The 19,194-nt window shown below is 43.1% G+C and overlaps 1 protein-coding gene and 1 pseudogene across 2 annotated transcripts; one reads left to right on the forward strand and one right to left on the reverse strand.

Moving 5' to 3' along the window:
• Positions 1-8,104: 8,104 nt before the first annotated feature.
• On the reverse strand, positions 8,105-11,918 carry LOC129861504 (perforin-1-like; annotated as a pseudogene).
• Positions 11,919-15,181: 3,263 nt separating this feature from the next.
• Positions 15,182-18,909, forward strand: LOC129861272 (NSFL1 cofactor p47-like). Of its 2 annotated transcripts, none has more exons than XM_055932549.1 (9): positions 15,182-15,327; positions 16,117-16,220; positions 16,414-16,491; positions 16,936-17,101; positions 17,261-17,356; positions 17,482-17,594; positions 17,784-17,921; positions 18,236-18,406; positions 18,510-18,909. In XM_055932549.1, exons 1-9 carry the CDS (start codon positions 15,190-15,192, stop codon positions 18,670-18,672), a joined length of 1,167 nt encoding a protein of 388 aa, XP_055788524.1. In that variant the 5' UTR covers positions 15,182-15,189; the 3' UTR covers positions 18,673-18,909. The 2 variants fall into 2 exon arrangements, with proteins under 2 accessions (XP_055788524.1, XP_055788525.1); XM_055932550.1 differs by having other exon boundaries at positions 17,485-17,594.
• Positions 18,910-19,194: the final 285 nt, after the last annotated feature.

The raw sequence follows: 19,194 nt of genomic DNA on the forward strand, positions 1-19,194 counted from the left end.
TTGATATGTTCATCAAAAGAGAGATCAGGGCCAGAGTAACGCCGAGGTCCTTCACAGTTTTATTTGAGACGACTGTACAACCATCAAGATTAATTGTCAGATTCAACAGAAGATCTCTTTGTTTCTTGGGACCTCTGTTGGGACCTCTGTTTTGACCGAGTTCAAAAGTAGAAAGTTTGCAGCCATCGACTTCCTTATGTCTGAAACACAGGCTTCTAGCGAGGGCAATTTTGGGGCTTCACCATGTTTCATTGAAATGTACAGCTGTGTGTCATCCGCATAGCAGTGAAAGTTTTTATGTTTTGTTTTCGAAAGACATCCCCAAGAGATTAAATATATAGTGAAAACAATAGTGGTCCTAAAACGGAACCTTGAGGAACACCGAAATTTACAGTTGATTTGTCAGAGAACAAACCATTCACAGAGACAAACTGATATCTTTCCGACAGATAAGATCTAAACCAGGCCAGAATGTTGACCTGTTAAAAGGTCTTGCTCACATCGGCTACGGAGAGCGGGATCACACAGTTGTCTGGACAGCTGGTGCTCTCATGCATGCTTCAGTGTTGCTTGCCTCAAAGCGAGCATAAAAGGTAATAGGATTCAATCTTTGTCCTATATTGGCACTTAGCCTGATTGATGGTTCATCTGAGGGCATAGCGGGATTTATTCTCCCACTCTCCCACAGATTATTCTCCCACTCCTTGAAAGTGGCATCTCTAGCCTTTAGCTCTGTGTGGATGTTGCCTGTAATCCATGGCTTCTAATTGGGATATGTACGTACGGTCACTATGGGGATGATGTCGTCGATGCACTTATTGATGAAGCTGGTGACTGAGGTAGTATTCTCCTCAATGCCATTGGATGAATCCCAGAACATATTCCAGTCTGTGCTAGCAAAACAATCCTGTAGCGTAGCATCCAATTAATCTGACCACTTCCGTATTGAGCGAGTCACTGGTACTTCCTGCTTTAGATTTTCCTTGTAAGGAGGAATCAGGAGGATAGAGATATGGTCAGATTTGCCAAATGGAGTAAAGGTGGTGTAGAGTTATTTTCCCTCTGGTTGCACATGTGACATGCTGGTAGAAATGAGGTAAAACGGATTTAAGTTTGCCTGCATTAAAGTCCCCGGCCACTTGGAGCACCGCTTCTGGGTGAGCATTTTCTTGTTCGCTTTGTAAGGACCGACACTGGGAGATGAGAAGCAAGTAGAGGGAGTGAACATTTAATGGATAACAGACAAGAAACAAACAAGGACTGCGTCTGGTCAGGGAAAAACATAACAACATCAATGCTGACACGAGGAACAAACTGAGGAGCACACAGATATAGAGGGGCAATCAGATGCACGTAATGATGGTGACAGGTGTGCGTAATGATGGGCGGCCCACGAGCGCCAGAAAGGTGGAGTGGGAGCAGGCATGAGTGCCCCCCCTCTAGGGGCGCCACCCGACGTCACACCTGGGTGAGCCTGACGGGCCGGCTGAGGCGAGGGAGACTGGCGAGCCGGTTGAGGCATGACATGGGATTGGAGCCTGCCGAGCCAACCAAGGCAGGGTAACCTCTCGAGCCAGCTAAGGCTTGGAAGACCGAAGAGCCAGCTGAGGCACCCCCGGTTCCTCCGCTCCGGCAGCGGCACCCGGACCCGACTTCACCAACAAAAACAAAAAAACTCTGGGGAACAAACTGAGGAGCACACAGATATAGAGGGGCAATTAACAAAGTAATGGAGTCCAGTTGAATCCAATATTGCGCAGATGCGCGTAATGATGGTGACAGATGTGCCTAATGATGGGCCGCCTGGCGCCCTCGAGCGCCAGAGACGGGGAGCGGGAGCAGGCGTGACATGCTTATGGCCTTATAAAGCTCGTTGAGTGCAGTCTTAGTGCCAGCATCGGTTTGTGGTGGTTAAATCTTAATTAGCCCTTCCTGGTTAAATAAAGGTTAAAAAAATAAAATGAAATAGACGGCTACGAATAATATGGATGAGAATTCTCTTGGTTGATAGTGTGGTCTAGAGCTTATCATAAGGTACTCTACCTCAGGCGAGCAATACCTTGAGACATCGCGCACCACCCGTTATTTACAAATAGACACACACACACCGACCCTCGTCTTATCAGACGTAGCTGCTCTGTCCTGCCGATGCATGGAAAACCCAGACAACTCTATATTATCCATGTCGTCGTTCAGCCACGTCTCGGTGAAACATAAGATATTACAGTTAATGTCCTGTTGGTTGGATAGTCTTAAACGTAGATTGTCCAGTTTATTTTCCAATGATTATTATTGGCACGTTGGCCACTAATACGGAGGGTACTGGTGGTTTAGCTACTCGGCGGCAAGTTCTTCCTGTGTCTCCAGTCCATCTCCTGTGTCTCCAGTCCATCTCCTGTATCTCCAGTCCATCTCCTGTGTCTCCAGTCCATCTCCTGTATCTTCAGTCCATCTCATGTGTCTCCAGTCCATCTCCTGTGTCTCCAATCCATCTCCCGTGTCTCCAGTCCATCTCCCGTGTCTCCAGTCCATCTCCCGTGTCTCCAGTCCATCTCCCGTGTCTCCAGTCCATCTCCTGTGTCTCCAGTCCATCTCCTGTATCTCCAGTCCATCTCCCATGTCTCCAGTCCATCTCCCGTGTCTCCAGTCCATCTCCCGTGTCTCCAGTCCATCTCCCGTGTCTCCAGTCCATCTCCGGTGTCTCCAGTCCATCTCCCGTGTCTCCAGTCCATCTCCCGTGTTGCCAGTCCATCTCCTGTGTCTCCAGTCCATCTCCTGTGTCTCCAGTCCATCTCCTGTGTCTCCAGTCCATCTCCTGTGTCTCCAGTCCATCTCCTGTGTCTCCAGTCCATCTCCCGTGTCTCCAGTCCATCTCCTGTGTCTCCAGTCCATCTCCTGTGTCTCCAGTCCATCTCCCGTGTCTCCAGTCCATCTCCCGTGTCTCCAGTCCATCTCCTGTGTCTCCAGTCCATCTCCTGTGTCTCCAGTCCATCTCCCGTGTCTCCAGTCCATCTCCTGTGTCTCCAGTCCATCTCCCGTGTTGCCAGTCCATCTCCTGTGTCTCCAGTCCATCTCCTGTGTTGCCAGTCCATCTCCTGTGTCTCCAGTCCATCTCCTGTGTTGCCAGTCCATCTCCTGTGTCTCCAGTCCATCTCCTGTGTCTCCAGTCCATCTCCTGTGTCTCCAGTCCATCTCCCGTGTTGCCAGTCCATCTCCCGTGTCTCCAGTCCATCTCCTGTGTCTCCAGTCCATCTCCTGTGTCTCCAGTCCATCTCCTGTGTCTCCAGTCCATCTCTTCTCTCCAGTCCATCTCCCGTGTCTCCAGTCCATCTCCTGTGTCTCCAGTCCATCTCCTGTGTCTCCAGTCCATCTCCTGTGTCTCCAGTCCATCTCCTGTGTATCCAGTCCATCTCTTGTTTCCAGTCCATCTCCTGTGTCTCCAGTCCATCTCTTGTCTCTCTGTCCATCTCCTGTGTCTCCAGTCTCTTAGTTGTCTCCTTCCTGTTGATACCACACCATCTCTATATCTGAGCACGTGCAACCTCACAATACCATGTTAAAACCCAGGGAATGACTTTAGGGAATAGTCCTTCCGTATTTAGGTAACTAAGGTTGTAGATATACATCACATTCATTTCAGAGGATGATACTTTTTTTATCTCTCCTCTTAAGGATCCAACCCTTTTTTTCAATTTTAGCCTAAAATTACATACCCAAATCTAACTTCCTGTAGCTCAGGACCTGAAGCAAAGATGTGCATATTCTTGATACCATTTGGAAAATAAACACTTTGACGTTTGTGGAAATGTGAAAGGAATGTAGGAGAATATAACACATTAGATCTGGTAAAAGATCTGTTTAAAAATAAATAATTGTACCATCATCTTTGAAACGCAAGAGAAAGGGCATAATGAATTATTCTAGCCCAGGCACAATTTAGATATTGTCCACAAAATGGCAGCACTGTAGGTGCAAAGTTTTAGAACGAGTGAAATCCAGTGAAATCCAGTGAAATCTTACATATCTATTCAAAATGTTGTATCAAGACAGCCCAAATGTGCCTAATTGTTTCATAATTGTGCACTCTCCTCAAACAATAGCATGATATTCAAACCATGTTTCTCAGCTGACCCGTTAGGTGGGAGTTACAGTAACAAGCTATGGAGCCTTGAACCCAGCAGCATCTCTAAGCCATTAATCTACTGTTCCACCCAGAAGGGGACTTGAGGGAGATATATGATGACTCTATCAGCACATGGATGGACAACAAGGATACAGAGGGATTGAGAATGAGAGATGATGAAGCACAAATTCAACCACTGTGGAGAAATTGTTCTGGCCAGATAGTACAATGTGGCGCAGCGGTCTAAGGCACTGCATCTCCGCGCAAGAGGTGTCACTACAGTCCCTGGGTTGAATCAAGATTGAATCACATCCAGCCGGGATTGGGAGTACCATAGGGCGGCGCACAATTGGCCCAGTGTCGTCCGGGTTTGGCCGGGGTAGGCCGTCATTGTAAATAAGAATTTGTTCTTAACTGACTTGCCAAGTTAAATAAAGGTTAAATAAATTTAAAAAACAGTACAATGCAGTAACAATTATGTTAGGTCATAAGGTCAGCCCTTTTCCTTCAACTGACAAGTATGCTGTGAGAGGGAGGAGTCATAAAGGAGTCATAAAGGCTGTCAGGAGTCATAAAGGAGTCATAAAGGCTGTCAGGAGTCATAAATGATGCAAGGTTATTTTACGGCATGGTGCTATTGTCTGAGGTGGGAATTGAGAGCAGGGTAATTTCACCTCTACTCTTTTTGTGAGCGCTGTCTCTCTCTCTCTCTCTCTCTCTCTCTCTCTCTCTCTCTTTCTCTCTCTCTCTCTCTCTCGGTCGGTCGGTCGGTCGGTCGGCTCTCTGCCCCCTCTCTCTTTCAATTCAATTCAATTTCAATTGAAGGGCTTTATTGGCATGGGAAACATATGTTTACATTGCCAAAGCAAGTGAAATTGATAATAAAATAAAGTGAAATAAACAATAAAAATAAACAGTAAACATTACACTCACAAAAGTTCCAAAGGAATAGAGACATTTCAAAAGTCACTTTATGTCTATATACAGTGTTGTAACGATGTGCAAATAGTTAAAGTACAAAAGGTAAAATAAATAAACATAAATATGGGTTGTATTTAGAATGGTGTTTGTTCTTCAATGGTTGACCTTTTCTTGTGGCAACAAGTCACAAATCTTGCTGCTGTGATCGAACACTGTGGTATTTCACCCAATAGATATGGGATTTTATCTCTCTCTCTCTGTCTCTCTCTCTCTCTATGTGTGTGTCTCTCTCTCTGTCTCTCTGTCTCTCTCTCTCCCTCTCTCTCTCTCTGTCTCCCTCTCTCCTGTGGTTTATGGATGCTTGGCAGATAACCTTATCAACTCCCACAAGCTACACGTTTGAATGCTGTTGTTTAATGTTACTTACCTTATACTACAAAATCTTATGGACTTACTGTAAATCAAAAATGTAAACCCAACAAACAATAATTGTATTTACTTCCATGTCTGCCTTTGCTACAGTCTCAGCCATCTTAAGCTCTCCTCTCTCAAAGTGATATTCTATAGAAACAAATGTATCTCCTATTAAATAAAAAAATATATTATTTTCTTTTGTGCTTTAAAATACATTTGTCTTTCCAAGCCTCTTATTTTATATATTTTTTTAAATGTGTGGGCTGACATGTACTGTCCCTTATTTGTCCTACCACTAACCACATAATGATAGTAACACTATAGGGAAGTCAACATCGCTCACAAGCCCCAAAGGTAGTCTCAAACAAGATCAAATCTCAGTCCTTGGGGTGTCCTAGAGGATGGTTCATTCCACAGTGCACATTATTGTATTTTTTCTTGAGTGACAGGTCTATGAATCTTCATGTCTGAGGGGGCTGGTGTTCAGTGTAAAGCACAGTCACTGGGCGTACTCTTTCTCTCTCTCTCTCTTGCTCTGTATCTATGTACTGTTGCCTCGTTGCCTCGTTCAGACCCTGGGCTTGAAGAAAAACTGAGGGGAAAACTATTTTTCTTTATCACCCTTCTGAAATGTTAAGTAGTTTTTTTCTGTATACAAAACAACTTAGTCTCTGTGTGTTTTGTATGTGTGTGTGCGTGTGCCCGTACGTGTATGCGCGCGCGTGTGTGTGTGTGCGTGCGTATACAGTATGTGGATGGATGGGGACTGAGAGGTACTTGGTGACAACAATAATTTTATTAACTTAATTAGCCTTGAAGATCAAACAGCCAGGAGCGCATTATAAATCCAGATTTTTATTTCCCTTCAGAAACAATTAATACTATCTGATGTCTGTACAACCATGCCGTCTGGCTCCCTGTGGGGGGTCTGCGATGTAGCAGTACACATCTCACTTATTACAAATTATCTTTGTTTTCAGGAACAAAGATCTGTGATCACAGGTTTAGAACAGTGATGGATTATCTTTGTTCTAAAAATCTTTACCAAGAGCAAGGTATTGTGTTTCAAGAAAAATGTACACATAAGAATCTCAGTCCAGAACTAACATATGGGTTTCTGGAGTAAATGTACCACGGTCAGGACCGGTGTCAAGCGTGTGAGCTTTGTGAGGAGTTATTTCCCTTCTTTCTAAATAAGGATACTTGCATTACTTTCCCCCCAAGACCAGCTACCAAAGCTGCAAGCTGTATTTCCAATGTGAGGTAGCAGACTCTCTCGGTCTAACGCTTCGAACACACCGACTGCGTCATTGCGTTTCGATACACCAGAAGTACATTCATTTCCAATGGAACGCTGCATTTGCCTTGCAGCATTGCGTTGCAGAGGCAGTTGCAGTGCGTTCTGTGTGGTGCATACGTTCGATAAATCGAACGTATGCATCAAATTGTATGAGTGGACTTGACAGAGAGTAGCAAAATATGAATGTAGATTTTTTTTTTTGCACACATTCAGTAAAAAATTGGGATTACATAAAAACAGTTTGATTGCATAATTTCTTTACATTTTTTATTTATTTATTTGCCAAGTATATTATTTATTCGACACACGGTAATTTGACCAAATTATCAGGGGTACAGTAGTATCTACCATTTCCATTACTATTTATCTAGCATTCACACTCTTTCAAACATGAACATTTGGTAAAGTTATTAGGGGTAGTAACTAGCATAATTTATTTGACTATTTCTTTCACACACACCTCATTGGCTAGGTTAGCAAGCTAGGTTAGCTAGCTAGCTAACGCTAACTAGCCACATCTAGCACAAGCTCACTACTAAACTGACCTGGCAATCCTACTATCGTGGACACTTGTCTCCAAGCAGCATTTTTTGTGTTTATGTCCCTGTAGCTGTCAGCAGTTGTGTCAAAAAGACACGGTTTTGAGGATACTGCGAAAATGATTCTCTCCTCCATGTGTCCAACCGCATGCGACCATTTGCAAAAGGTACCTGCATCAGTATAGTTGCCTAGTTGCGCAAAATGTTATGCAGCAGTGATGCAATGACGCAGCCGGTGTGTTCGAAGCGTAAACCAATGTTTTATATTATATTGCCACCTAGTGGTGCAGCATGACGATGCAGTATTCTAACTAAGTGCAGCACGTCCGGTTGATATTAGGTGAACTGGAGGATAACTGAAGGTTTTTGGAAGGAGCTAGTCTTAATATAAATTACAACTTAAACAAACATTAGACCAATACTCTAACGATGAACAATACAGTAGGACAACTGATTGTTTATTTTAAGATGTAGGCATGACATAATAGTCAGACCTCAGTGGGCCCAGACACCTGTGGGCTCAGATACCTCAGTGGGCTCAGACACCTCAGTGGGCTCAGACACCTCAGTGGGCCCAGACACCTCAGTGGGCTCAGACACCTCAGTGGGCTCAGACACCTCAGTGGGCTCAGACACCTCAGTGGGCTCAGATACCTCAGTGGGCCCAGACACCTCAGTGGGCTCAGACACCTCAGTGGGCTCAGACACCTCAGTGGGCTCAGACACCTCAGTGGGCTCAGACACCTCAGTGGGCCCAGACACCTCAGTGGGCTCAGACACCTCAGTGGGCTCAGACACCTCAGTGGGCTCAGACACCTCAGTGGGCTCAGACACCTCAGTGGGCCCAGACACCTCAGTGGGCTCAGACACCTCAGTGGGCTCAGACACCTCAGTGGGCTCAGATACCTCAGTATGTCCCTCTGACTTGCAGTTAGTATCCTTAGCATATGACAATAAATATGGACCACATTGCACATTGATCAATCACTACAGATGAACAGAGAAAGTATTACAATTGGACACTAATAAAAATGCATAGACTAAATATGCCTAAAATACATTGGCAATCTTCTAAGATTGCTAAAAAAAAAAAAAAAAAAATGTTTTCTTGAATAATCTTCATCCTCAATCATATTGTTTCCCCTCTAGTTTGGGATGGGGACACAGCAGTCACACTGAGGAGCAGTCAGGTGTTTGTCACAAGTTAATGTGAGGGAGAATGAGAAAGTACCATGGTTCAGTCCACAGTGATGATAATGGTTCCCATGCTGTATGTTTATAGTGCCCCCACCCAGGTGGTCATGGACATTTAGATCCTTCTCCCATACCCGGGGCATTAGATGGTGATGGATATTTACATTGCCAAGTGGATCATAGGTAGTACACCTGTCTGTATTGATTTCCATTCCACAATTTGACGTAACCCTCTGGTTCGGCCCGCCCATTACCCCTTATACTGAACCCACGGTCCACAAAGACAGTCAGTCTGCCTCTCCCTACCAACAGAGGGCAGCAATCAGGAGACAGGTTGGGAGAACTCACCCCACAAGCTGTCTGTTCTGTCTTGTTTTTCTCAATCCCATTGTCTATCACATTCTGACGAGTAGCTGCTTGTAGATTATCCCTCACCTTAGTGTCAGGAAACAAGTCACGCAGAGGGAGAACAGTGAAGGATAGGATGTCTGGGATCCTTTGTAGACTATTCAGACATTTTTTGAAGCCTTCAGAGTCTGGTTTGGTCATGGAAACCTCACCCATCCCCACCTGCCACCTCAGTGCTGTGGCTCAGGAAACCCTTGTCATAACCTGTAATACTGTCTTCATTATAAAGACCTTTGAACCCTGCCCACTCAACACATTTAACAACCCCATGCCATCAGACAACCCCATACTAAGACATGTCTGCACCTGGGACACAGAGACCTGGTTCAGGGTGGCCAAGCAGGTGCGGATTCCAGTCACCCTCTTCATTCTCCCCCCAAGGTCCACCAGGTGAATCTAGTGGGTTCCATAAGTGTCAATGAACTGCTGGTACGGCTCACTGCTGTTGGACATGTACTCCTTTGTGAGAGAAGCTATGTACCGCTGGTGGGTCTACTGGAATCTAGGAGATGGAAAAGAGCAAGGGTACTGTGAGGGTGGATGGTGTTGACATGGTACTGTGAGGGTGGGTATTGTTGACAGGGTACTGTGAGGGTGGATGGTTTTGACATGGTACTGTGAGGGTGGGTATTGTTGACAGGGTACTGTGAGGGTGGATGGTGTTGACAGGGTACTGTGAAGGTGGGTGTTGTTGACAGGGTACTGTGTAGGTGGGTGTTGTTGACAGGGTTCTATGAATGTGGGTGGTGTTGACAGGGTTCTGTGAATGTGGGTGGTGTTGACAGGGTTTGTTGTTTTTGTTAGCTATGAAGAAATGTGAAAATTCTCTATGAATTATATTGCACTGGTAGGCCTCGTCATGTACTGTGAATTTACATTCAATTTTTAAATAATCTTGTCATACAGTTTATGTGCATGAGTTACACTGATCATAAACTGATCATTCAGACATGACCTGACCTGTAGTGAGAGCAGGCAAACTGGTGGAAGGTGAAGGAGGACTTGTCTGCCTTGAAGTACGAGGATGCAGCACTTTGCTGCCCGCCAGCTGCAACCCGATGTCCTTCAGGTTGAGCCCCACCTTCCAGTCATTCCGTATTATAGAGGTGGAGCTCTGTACAAGAGAGCGGACAGATGTAAATGAGCAGTGAATGTCCTTCCTACAGTTGTTTTGGGATTGCCTGTTCACCATGTAGAGAGGGAGTTTCTGCAGCTGACTTCCCATAAATGGCTTATTACAGACAGTGCATGAGTTAGTAGTTGGGCTCCCTAGTGGCGCAACGTGTCTAAGGCACTGCATCTCAGTGCTAGAGGCGTCATTACAGACCCTGGTTTGATTCCAGGCTGTATCACAACCGGTCGTGATTGGGAGTCCCATAGGGCTGCGCACAATTGGCCCAGTGTCGTCCGGGTTAGGGTTTGCTAGGCCGTCATTGTAAATAAGAATTTGTTCTTAACTGACTTGCCTAGTTAAATAAAGGTTAATAAGTAGTTATAAACATCAAGCACATAGGCCCCCTTGCGCTGCAGTGTCACCACATCATAGCCCTCCCTAGCTAGTTTGTAGCCAGGCACAAAGAGAAGAGAATGACATTCTTCTGGGGTCCCTGGGTGACAGGTGAACCCTCCATCCAGGTGAGAGAGAGCCAAGAGACACAGGAACACCAGGTGAGACAGGTTTGATGCTGTTATCTTTGTCACTCCTGATTGGTCAATCTAGAAGAGGATTTAATAACTAAAGTGATGGATTCTGTGTGGGTTTGTAGAAATGGTACAAACAACTTTGTTGGAAAAGTACCAGAACTGCAGAATTATAACAAATGTGAATATGTACAGTCTAGAAAATGACACTTCGTTTCGTAGTCAATACACTAACATTAGTTCAAAATGTATTTCATTTTATAAAACGGGTTGTTTGGATCCTGGATGCTGATAGGACGAGCAGCGTTCCAAACCGTGCTGTGTTGGCTGTCACAGACACACCTCCATCTGAAACCTATCACTTCGCCTCCATAAGAATACCATGTTCATGTTGCTATCCGAATAATCTCTTGTATTTATCTCAACTCACACATTATTTTCCCTTGCTTCCAGCATAGCATTTAGTTTGGTACAGCGGGGTTAATATAAGCCTAGCATTTAGTTTGGTACAGCGGGGTTAATATAAGCCTAGCATTTAGTTTGGTACAGTGGGGTTAATATAAGCCTAGCATTTAGTTTGGTACAGCGGGGTTAATATAAGCCTACCATTTAGTTTGGTACAGCGGGGTTAATTAATATAAACCTAGCATTTAGTTTGGTACAGCGGGTTAATTAATATAAACCTAGCATTTAGTTTGGTACAGAGGGGTTAATTAATATAAACCTAGCATTTAGTTTGGTACAGCGGGGTTAATTAATATAAACCTAGCATTTAGTTTGGTACAGCGGGGTTAATTAATATAAGCCTAGCATTTAGTTTGGTACAGCAGGGTTAATATAAGCCTAGCATTTAGTTTGGTACAGCGGGGTTAATATAAGCCTAGCATTTAGTTTGGTACAGCGGGGTTAATTAATATAAACCTAGCATTTAGTTTGGGACAGCGGGGTTAATATAAGCTTAGCATTTAGTTTGGTACAGCAGGGTTAATATAAGCTTAGCATTTAGTTTGGTACAGCAGGGTTAATATAAGCTTAGCATTTAGTTTGGTACAGCAGGGTTAATATAAGCTTAGCATTTAGTTTGGTACAGCGGGGTTAATTAATATAAACCTAGAATTTAGTTTGGTACAGCGGGGTTAATTAATATAAACCTAGCATTTAGTTTGGTACAGCGGGGTTAATTAATATAAGCCTAGCATTTAGTTTGGTACAGCGGGGTTAATTAATATAAACCTAGAATTTAGTTTGGGACAGCGGGGTTAATATATGCCTAGCTGTCTGCTTGTCCGACGTCGATCTCTGTAGTACCATACACATAGCTAACGGTGCACAGACGAGACGAGACAAATCTGAGCCAGTCGAAATCACGCATCAACATCGTAATCATGGACATATCCAAGTAAATGCCTAAATAAAAAATGCTCAAGCAAACGAAAATGCATGTTATCCATGGCGTTGGTGACTGTAACTATGATACTGGCAACAATTTAATTACGATTTTTTTTCAACGGGTGTTGAGCGTTCGTAACTTCATCAGTTATTCTGCGCTCTGGCACACTATGAATGTCAAGGCAAACAACTTAGTTCTGTTTCTCCTTTCATTTTGTTGGCCACGCTTCAAAAGGTCCAGGCAAGGCCTCCAAGTCCTCAGCCGGCCAGCCAGCCACAGACACCTATCCTACTATCTGCTCCACACTGTAGCTTCTATACTCTGTCTCTCTCTACTCATAGATGAATCCCCCCCCCCCCCCCCCCCCCCAATGCAATGTAGTCAAAAATATAAGGTACAAACAAGCCATATAGCTTCGAAACAGACAGCGACAAGGTTACTTTTTCCTGTAGATTTAAATATCAATAAGTTTCCCACGGTGCTGTCTGCTCGTGTAGAGCCTGTTTTTCCATCAATAACTAGGGTACGGTAGGACTCGTGTATCACTAAATTGATCGGAATTTGATCGTGTATGACAACATTTTAAAGCGGACCCATTTTCAGTACATAACATGGTTTTAGAAGCGCTTCAACCTCATCAAATGTAAGGGTGTGCTCGTAAATTCCATCTGGAGAGCATCTGGAGTGTGATCAGAGTGCACTCTGGCTGTTCGTAAATTCGAGACAAACTTTTTCTGAGCCAGTCGAAATCACGCACCAACATCGTTATCATGGACATATCCAAGTAAATACCAATAGAAAAAAAATATACTGTAATTCCAGGTTCAGTGTTTGACGTGACTGAGTTAGCTGAAGTTGGCTAGCTATCTAGCAAGTGACAATAAATAACGTTATCCGGCCTGCATAGCAACCATTTTGTTGAGAACGGACGACCAGACCTTTTGCATAGCAACTATGCAAAATGTATTAACGACCGGGTCGAACCTGATTTTTGTCCGGGCTATATCTTCTGTTGGAAGAAATAAATTGCATTGCTTGACTTGTCAGAATAAAGTTTTAATGAAAACATGTAATTTGTTGTTATTTTATTTTAATATGTTGCTAAAAGTTTTATTTAAGCATGATTGTGCCCTATAAACTGATGTTTGGAGGATATATTTGCACGGGTGTTGCCAATATATCCTCCAAACACCAGCTTATCGGGCATTATCACTTATATACAACTTTTAGATTAAGTTGTAAAGACTGCAAACTAGCTGCATTTCATTTCGTTGTACCTTTTTTCAACTGACATTTCTTTGTATATATCCATAAAAATGATACCAGCTGATTACTGATTTCGACTGGCTGATAAACGTTGCCTGTTTGTCTCGTCTCGACACCTACACATACATTACTGTGGGACAGCTGGAGATCGAATTTGAATATTGAAACAATGTTGCAAATGTCAGAGAGACAGACAGCAAGATGTATACAAATCCTGCCTTTGAAAACGAACTGTTAGTCTATAAGATTTGTGAGATAATGTCTAGATACCTTTCAATAGTGGAGAACAAGTTTGTAATTTGCCAGGCTGAGCTGATGAGGCAGTCAGATGGAATAGAGTAAATAGGCATTTTAACGTCATAGATTTTCAAAATGTCTCTTCTCTCTCATGGTAGCCAAAGTCTTCATAAAATTATCGATTTTTCCGCTCTCTTATATAGTACGAATATGAAAGTACTAAACACATTAGGCTAAAGGTGCATTAGAAAACATTGTGTAACTTGATATTGTTATTGATAATAACGTCTTCCTCATGGTTTTTGAAAGCTATGATACATAGCCTAAATATTTGAAATTATTTAGCGCTACTCTTATCTCATTATTACAAACCCAAAAACATTAGTTGCAGGGATATATTAGATATTGTGTGTTTACATTTTCAACAAGAACAAGAACCAAAATTGACTAAGATGCTTAATACTTCACTATTATCACAGACGCCTAATCAGAATAAAAACTGCAGCATCATGAGTCCAAAGGGTACATAATCTCATATCTAGTTATAAAGCCAAATCATAAACACAGATTACAATTAGGAAACATTTCTGTTGATGTGAAGGCTATATAAAACTGTTGTCAATATAAAAATGCCACTCCGCAGTACATTTGAGTCATTTAGCAGAGCTCTTATCCACAGCGACTTACAGGAGCAATTAGGGTTAAGTGCTTTATTAATGAATTATGTATTTTTCTACTTGGGCAACAGGGTTGACATGTTATGCTCGACCCGCTCAGTTGACTGTTAGATGTTAAATGTTTATTTTGAAAATATTATTTAAAAAGGAATAGTTTTCCAATTTTAAAATGAGATTTCAGTTACAGAGCTGACCTTAAACCTGAGGGACAAATTTAAATGATTCACATCAAGTAAATACTAGTTTTCTGAAACGACTTTGCTAAAGCAAATAACTAGGGCTTTACATTGATGTTGAAAATCTTCCTATAAGTAAGACAAACATGATTCCTGTAGGCTATCAGTCATAAATTGTGTTTAGGATTTGTGTAATGCATATCACTACTACGCGATATGCCTAGCCTGTCCTGGCCCAGCTGTTTTAAAACATGTGCAGGTGAAAACAGGAACAGTAGTGTTTCTTAAGGCCTCACAGGGCGAGCACTAAGGTCCATTCTTTATCCTGGATGGGTTAGTGTTTCAATGTCCACGTTATTAGAGACAATGAAAACATTTAAATACAAATCCCATCAGATTTCCCAGAGAGTCTTGAAGAATATCACTTATAAATGCCCAAATAGGCTTAGTATAACTATTGTAACCCATCAGAACCAAAATATAAGCTTGTTTTAATTGTAAACAAACATCAGTATAGCTTCAAAACATAGTTAAAACTAAAATGTTGATCCCATGTATTGTCAGTCCTTGCATCCTAGCTCTGTCTATGAATTTGAGAGTGGTTACACTTCTCCACTCCCATCCCTCAGCTGTTAACAAAAACACGTGGCGGTGTCTGAATTGTTATTTTTCAAATCCCAGATTACCCCTTTGCTTTGGCAGAAAATAGAGGTGTATTTGTTATGGTAATACAGAAGAAGAAAAAAATGATAGATATAAATGTGAAATATATGTGAAATATTATTCCTTCAAATAAAATGTCTTTACTTTGTGCTAAATACAACATTTAATAAAAATGTTTTTCTCATAGATAGGAACCACAGCTTGCTCGGATAGGAACCAAGTTGGTAGTTGTTTCCCCAGATGGGTTCGGTGCTGTCATTGAATGGGCATATCAAAATGGCGGACCAAGAAGTCTCGGTGAGGGAGTTCGTTGCTGTTACAGATGTTGATGAGGAGAGGGCCCGTTTTTTCTTGGAGTCTGCCGGCTGGGATTTGCAGGTACGTACAAGTTGTACTAAATGTGATATTTGATTTGAACTCACAACGATATACGAATGACAGTAACGTTAGTTAGCTAGATGCCAGACCACCACTGCTAGCCGGTACTAGATAACGTTAACTAACGTAGCTAGTTTGTAGCAAGTCACTCTTTCTCACAACAACAGCTTGAATGACCATTGTTGTCTTATTCCCTAGGACCTAACGTTATATCTACCAATCAGTGTCCAATGTTTTACTACCACTGTCTAATAGTTAACTTGCTGTTTCATTTAAGGAATGGCTCACTCACTGCGTTCTAGCTATCTGGCTAGCTAGCTTACTCTAAGACTGGCAGATAGAATTGTTCAGCAGTTTTTAAAAATTATTATTATTTATTTAACTAGGCAAGTCATTTAATAACAAATTCTTATTTACAATGACGGCCTAGGAGCAGTGGGTTAACTGCCTTGTTCAGGGGCAGAACGACAGATTTTTACCTTGTCAGCTCGGGGATTCGATCTTGCAACCACTAGGCTACCTGCCGCCCCAGTTAGCCTAGTTCATAATCATAACTAGTTAACATTAATCTTCATCAAGTGACTGAGCTGATGGCTAATTTATCAGATTTTCGCATCCTATCTAATTGCTAGTTTAATAACATCCTTTTAGGTTAGCTACATACCTTTTTTTAATTTGGCAAGTTCACAATTAAGCTCTAGCAAAGTAGTTAGCGATCAGGCTTAGACTGTGACTAGACACTGATATCTTGATGTTTGGATGACATGGCGTTTTGGTCTGTTTCCTTAGCTTGCCCTGGCCAGTTTCTTTGAAGATGGTCCTGAGGATGACATCGTGACACTTCCTCAGCCAGAGATTGGTGGATCCTCTGTGCCTCGTCCTACAGGGCCCAGGTACATAGCTAACTAACTTACCTCCGTAAATCTGTTGTTACTCTGTTAGTCTCGGTATAATTTAGGATAGGCAATATCTAAGTCATTTCAGTGTTTCTCTTGTCAAACTCCAAAAAAAAATCTTCCTATGAAGCATTTCATGTTACATGATAGATGTTGATGGTTATTTTTTGTGTGTTTCTGTTGTGTAAAGGAGTGAACATAGGGTGACCTCCTTCAGAGATATGATGCATGAGGAAGTAGATGACAGTGATGAGGAGGAAGGGCAAAGGTAGGTTTGACTATACTTCTGTGACTTTGGGGTATTTCCAATGAATTTCGCATTGCATGTAGTCTATGTGCATTTTGGACAGAGAGTAGTGAGGCTCTAGGTCCCATATCTGTTTGTGTTTTTGCCTACTCCAGTGTCATTGTCAATTCAAACAGCATGACAATTCCATGAGGAGTTGGCAAGAGAGCAGAAACACGGAAACCTACTGGTACCCAGGCTAGTGAGCCTCCAGAATGTTTCTGTATTCAGTTTTCTGTAGGCTGCTATTGCTTTCTGCTGCATCAACAGATTATTCTGGGTGGGGGTGGGTCCCTGTGTTATTGTTTTCATCGTCCACACAATTGCAGCACTGGTGTTGTAACCAGAAGCTTGGACAGGATCCAAAATCCAGGTTGTGTTGTTTCCCCTCTTCAATGGCCACATCCTCCTTCGGCTTCCCACCAGGTTCTTTGCTGGCGGCTCTGAACGCAGTGGGCAGCAGATAGTGGGACCCCCCAAAAAGAAGAGCTCTAATGAGGTGGTGGAGGACCTCTTCAAGGGGGCTAAGGAGCATGGGGCTGTACCCGTGGAGAAGGCTGGGAGGGGCCCAGGAGAGCCTAGTCGAGCCAGGGTATGAAAAGCTTCTCAGTAATACGTTCTGCGCCAGGATCATTCCCTTTTAATTTACTGATCAAATGTTATTAGCCCTGTGTTTTGGGATTGATAGAGCCAATGGTGTAGGATGTTAGTTGTCATGTTTTTCAAACTCTTTCTCTCCTCTTTCCCTCAGCCCTTTATTGGTGGTGGCTACCGGCTTGGTGCAGCGCCTGAGGAGGAGCCTGTTTACGTGGCTGGGGAGAGAAGAGCAGCTAACAGCCAGCAGGATGTGAGTGTTTGACAGTGAATTTATTTAGATTGTTTTGTATTGCTAGTATATATTAGATCTCAGAAAAATAAATTTACTTCAGTTTACTTCTTTACTTACTTCTGTATTGTCTTTACTACGTGCTGAAGGTGCATGTAGTCCTGAAGCTGTGGAAGACGGGTTTCAGCCTGGGCGACGGTGAACTCAGAAACTACAGCGACCCCGGCAACGCCATCTTCCTGGAGTCTATCCGCAGGGGGTGAGTACACTGTTTGTACCGTATCCTTGTCATACTATTTATATGAACGACAGCTCATGTCACATATCACAATTTTTCTAAATCCATTTAATTTATGGCGCTGGACAGCTGGAGGCCGCATGTCTCTCTCTGAAGTTTGTTTTCTTATTGCTGGAGCATTGTAATAATACAAGTCATTCGTCCTTTCAGGGAGATTCCTTTGGAGTTGAGGCAGCGTTCCCGAGGGGGTCAGGTCAACTTGGATATGGAGGACCATCGGGATGAGGACTTCTCCAAACCCAAGGTTGCCTTCAAGGCATTCGGTGGGGAAGGACAGAAACTGGGCAGGTGGGTGAGTTCTATTTTAATAGAATTCAACACAGAGGAAAGGAATGAAATTGTCTCCCTTTTTCAGCACAATACTTTAATAAGGTGACTGTTACACCTTATTACAACAAGGGGGTAGTAAGGGGAATTTTGGCACAAAGTGATATTGTATTTGATGAACTTTTGAAGTTAAAATATAAATGTAACCCAGCAATTTTTCAAAACCTAATATTATCTTCTGGGAAAATGTGCACTTATAATATTTTCTTCAAGTCTATTTAAAATACAGTATAATCACAATGAACGTCTCTTTCCCACCTCACCCGTCCATTCAGTGCAACCCCTGAGCTGGTGTCTGCTCCGTGTATGGGGGACCAGGACCAGGTAGCCAGTGAGGCCCAGGCAATCGCCTCTGTAAACCTGGACGCCTCCAAGCCTGTGACCAACATCCAGGTCAGACTGGCCGACGGGGGGAGACTGGTGCAGAAGTTCAACCACACTCACAGGTCAGTGATGAAGCCATGAAGGTCTACATCACCCCCTCTATGAAGGGCATGTCCAACACCATATTACCTACTTTCTCCTCATCATTTCTCTTCCCGTCATCAGGGTGTCAGACGTGCGTCAGTTTGTGGTGGGAGCTCGCCCTTTGATGGCGGCGACAGAGTTTGTGCTCATGACAACCTTCCCCAACAAGGAGCTTACTGACGAGAGCCAGTCGCTGCAGGATGCCAACCTGCTCAACGCAGTCATTGTGCAGCGGCTAAAGTGATGGAGCCCCCTGGTGGCCTAGCTGGTTCACAGCTCTTTTACCCCCCTGAGGGATGAGACACCATGGACTTATGGACTTTTTTTTTTCTATTGTGATGATACATTTTCCCTCTTCGGCTGTTTGCGAGGGGAAGTGGGGAGCGGATAAGGCTTTGATGAAAGACAGATCTGGTGGTTAAACCTGTTTAGAAAGTCGTAGTTTAACATGCACAGTAACAATAAAGCTTTCTTAACAGTTTCAGAGATTTGCTTTAGATGTTTATCATACTGTCATTTGTTTTGTTCATCTTCCAATCATCTCTCCTTTGGCTCAACTCTTGCCTGCTTTTTCCACACAAGTTCCCATCAACTCAACTGAAAATGTACCCCTGCATCCCCAACGTACCCCAATAGCCTGCTCCCATCAATTCACAACAAACCGTCAACAACAAAAGACAATGGTTTTATTAAGACTTTGTCTTTCTTTTACCAATATAAACTGAGTGTATAACACATTAAGGACACCTTCCTAATATTGAGTTGC

The sequence above is a fragment of the Salvelinus fontinalis genome, chromosome 8, assembly GCF_029448725.1.
Source record: "Salvelinus fontinalis isolate EN_2023a chromosome 8, ASM2944872v1, whole genome shotgun sequence".
NCBI classification, from domain to species: Eukaryota; Metazoa; Chordata; class Actinopteri; order Salmoniformes; family Salmonidae; genus Salvelinus; species Salvelinus fontinalis.

What these genes read in the sequence shown, in the direction of transcription:
- LOC129861272 (XM_055932549.1), top strand. Translation starts at nt 15,190, where the DNA reads ATGGGTTCGGTGCTGTCATTGAATGGGCATATCAAAATGGCGGACCAA. An exon ending in CCTCGTCCTACAGGGCCCAG is followed by an intron (nt 16,221 to 16,413) that starts GTACATAGCTAA and finishes TGTTGTGTAAAG; the next exon opens with GAGTGAACATAGGGTGACCT. An exon ending in GAAGGACAGAAACTGGGCAG is followed by an intron (nt 17,922 to 18,235) that starts GTGGGTGAGTTC and finishes CCGTCCATTCAG; the next exon opens with TGCAACCCCTGAGCTGGTGT.